This window comes from Myotis lucifugus, unplaced genomic scaffold, assembly GCF_000147115.1.
Source record: "Myotis lucifugus unplaced genomic scaffold, Myoluc2.0 scaffold_133, whole genome shotgun sequence".
Classification (NCBI taxonomy): Eukaryota; Metazoa; Chordata; class Mammalia; order Chiroptera; family Vespertilionidae; genus Myotis; species Myotis lucifugus.
In genome coordinates, this window is record NW_005871181.1 from 1,324,347 (window position 1) to 1,326,212 (window position 1,866).

At 35.1% G+C, this 1,866-nt stretch overlaps 1 protein-coding gene across 1 annotated transcript in view; it reads right to left on the reverse strand.

Annotated features, from left to right (window-relative positions):
• Positions 1 to 1,866, reverse strand: part of SPATA17 (spermatogenesis associated 17) — a 64,977-nt gene that overhangs the window by 62,480 nt on the left and 631 nt on the right. The window contains 2 exon segments of the mRNA XM_006094329.3: positions 1,773 to 1,803; positions 1,806 to 1,857. Coding sequence (XP_006094391.2) covers positions 1,773 to 1,803; positions 1,806 to 1,857 — 83 coding nt within the window.

The following is a 1,866-nucleotide window of genomic DNA, read 5'->3' on the forward strand; positions in this document are numbered from 1 at the left end:
ATTAACATTTAATATCACAGTAGATCTATTTTCCTTCTTCTTAATGGTCTCTATTTAAATGACTGAGCACAGCTGTCTCTTCTTTTCCACCAATAATTAACACCGACTACCTTTGCAAAAGAGGGTGAAAAAGTACAAATAGGTGTATAGATACAGCTATATGCCCTTTGAACTAATGTGTAGTTTGAACTTATCCTTTACTTATAATTCTTGTTAGACATGCAAAAGATAAGCAATCAAATGATCTACTTTGAGTTTATGTATTCTAATATCTCCTGGTAATAATGCTAACATATAATACATAGTCAAGAGCAAAATTAAATTGTTTCATTTTGGAGTTATAAATAATAATGTATATAAATCCAAGCACAAGTATTGTCCTATACTTATTAGAACTATATATCTTAAAGGGCAACATTTAAAAAATATCTAGTAGTTCACTTACTACTAAGTTTTAACTTATGTGCTGAAATTTGACTTCTATCCACATTTATCTGTTGCTCCTATTTTAAAGACTGCTTAAAAATGAAATTTACAGATATTTGGATTACCACTGGGCTGCTGAATACTCATACAATATGTCATGAACTGCTAGACATTTTATGTTTAAAATGAAAAATGTGGGTAACACTTTATTTTAATGGTATATTAATTAGTTCCAAATTACGATGAAAATCCTATAGCAGTGAATAAAATATGACATCTGCATGAATTTGAAATAAATTTATTATGATCAGTATTATCACAAGGAATACTAAATGAATTATTAATGATGAAAGACCAAAAGTATTAATGGGAATGTAATAAAACATCGAGAAAAAGCTGGAAGTTCCTAGACACTTCATCATCAACTAGAAATAAGCACTATAACCCTGGGTAACACTATATTCCTGTGTATCATCAGTGGCCACAAATTAACTGATGATAAATAGGAAATGAAAAAATGTGTGGTTAAATATGTTAATATGCAAAAACTATGCATTTTGCACATTAGCATACTGTGCTTACTCTGAATTCCATGTATTAGCTACTGAATAAATACTAGCTTAAAAACCCAATAATTTTTCCTTCTCATTCTCATATACCTTGTAACTATTTTAGATACCAGGAATAAAATTCCAATATTAGCTGCCCTCTATTATAAGATATATTGATGTGTAAAATTATTAGTTTTTGAATATCATTTCACTCTTAGGTCTCAAGGATGTCAACCTCCTTAAAGGCAGACACTATGCCTAATCTATACTTTGTGCTCTGATGATCGCCCACGTGCCTAGTAAACCCTCTCCTATTAATGAATATACCGATACTAATTATCCCAAATAGTTTAGATACTGTCCACTTACGGAGACAAACGAGTCACAGAACAGAGTTCAATGATGTTTCTGAAAGAATGGAGGCACAAATTCCCAGGTATGGGGGACACACTAGCTCACCCAGCTAGGGGAGCCCAGGTGACCTCAATCAGGTTAGTAAAGCTCTTTTCATCAAACTGCGGAGTGATGGTGTTAAAAAAAACCCACAACACTTCATTTTTACAATTTTTATTTACGCCGGGCTGTTACTTAAATCATTCTCAAGCTGATATCTCCGCCCCCCTCCACTCCCCAAGGATAATCCCCGTATGGTAATCTACTTTAACTTTGATTTGTTCCGGCCCACAAATGAAGGGCAAGCTTATACTTCTGAATGAGAAACTTGTTGTTAGGAACCTCTGCTGAAAACCGCTTAAGTCCAAGCCAGCGCTGAGCGGTGCCCCGTGGATGGCTTACCTGTTTCTAAAGTAGTACTGATGTTCCAAAGCGCGGACCGCGCCTGCAGCCGGGCTACGAGGCCCTCGCTCTGGCATCGGCTTTCCTACTGATG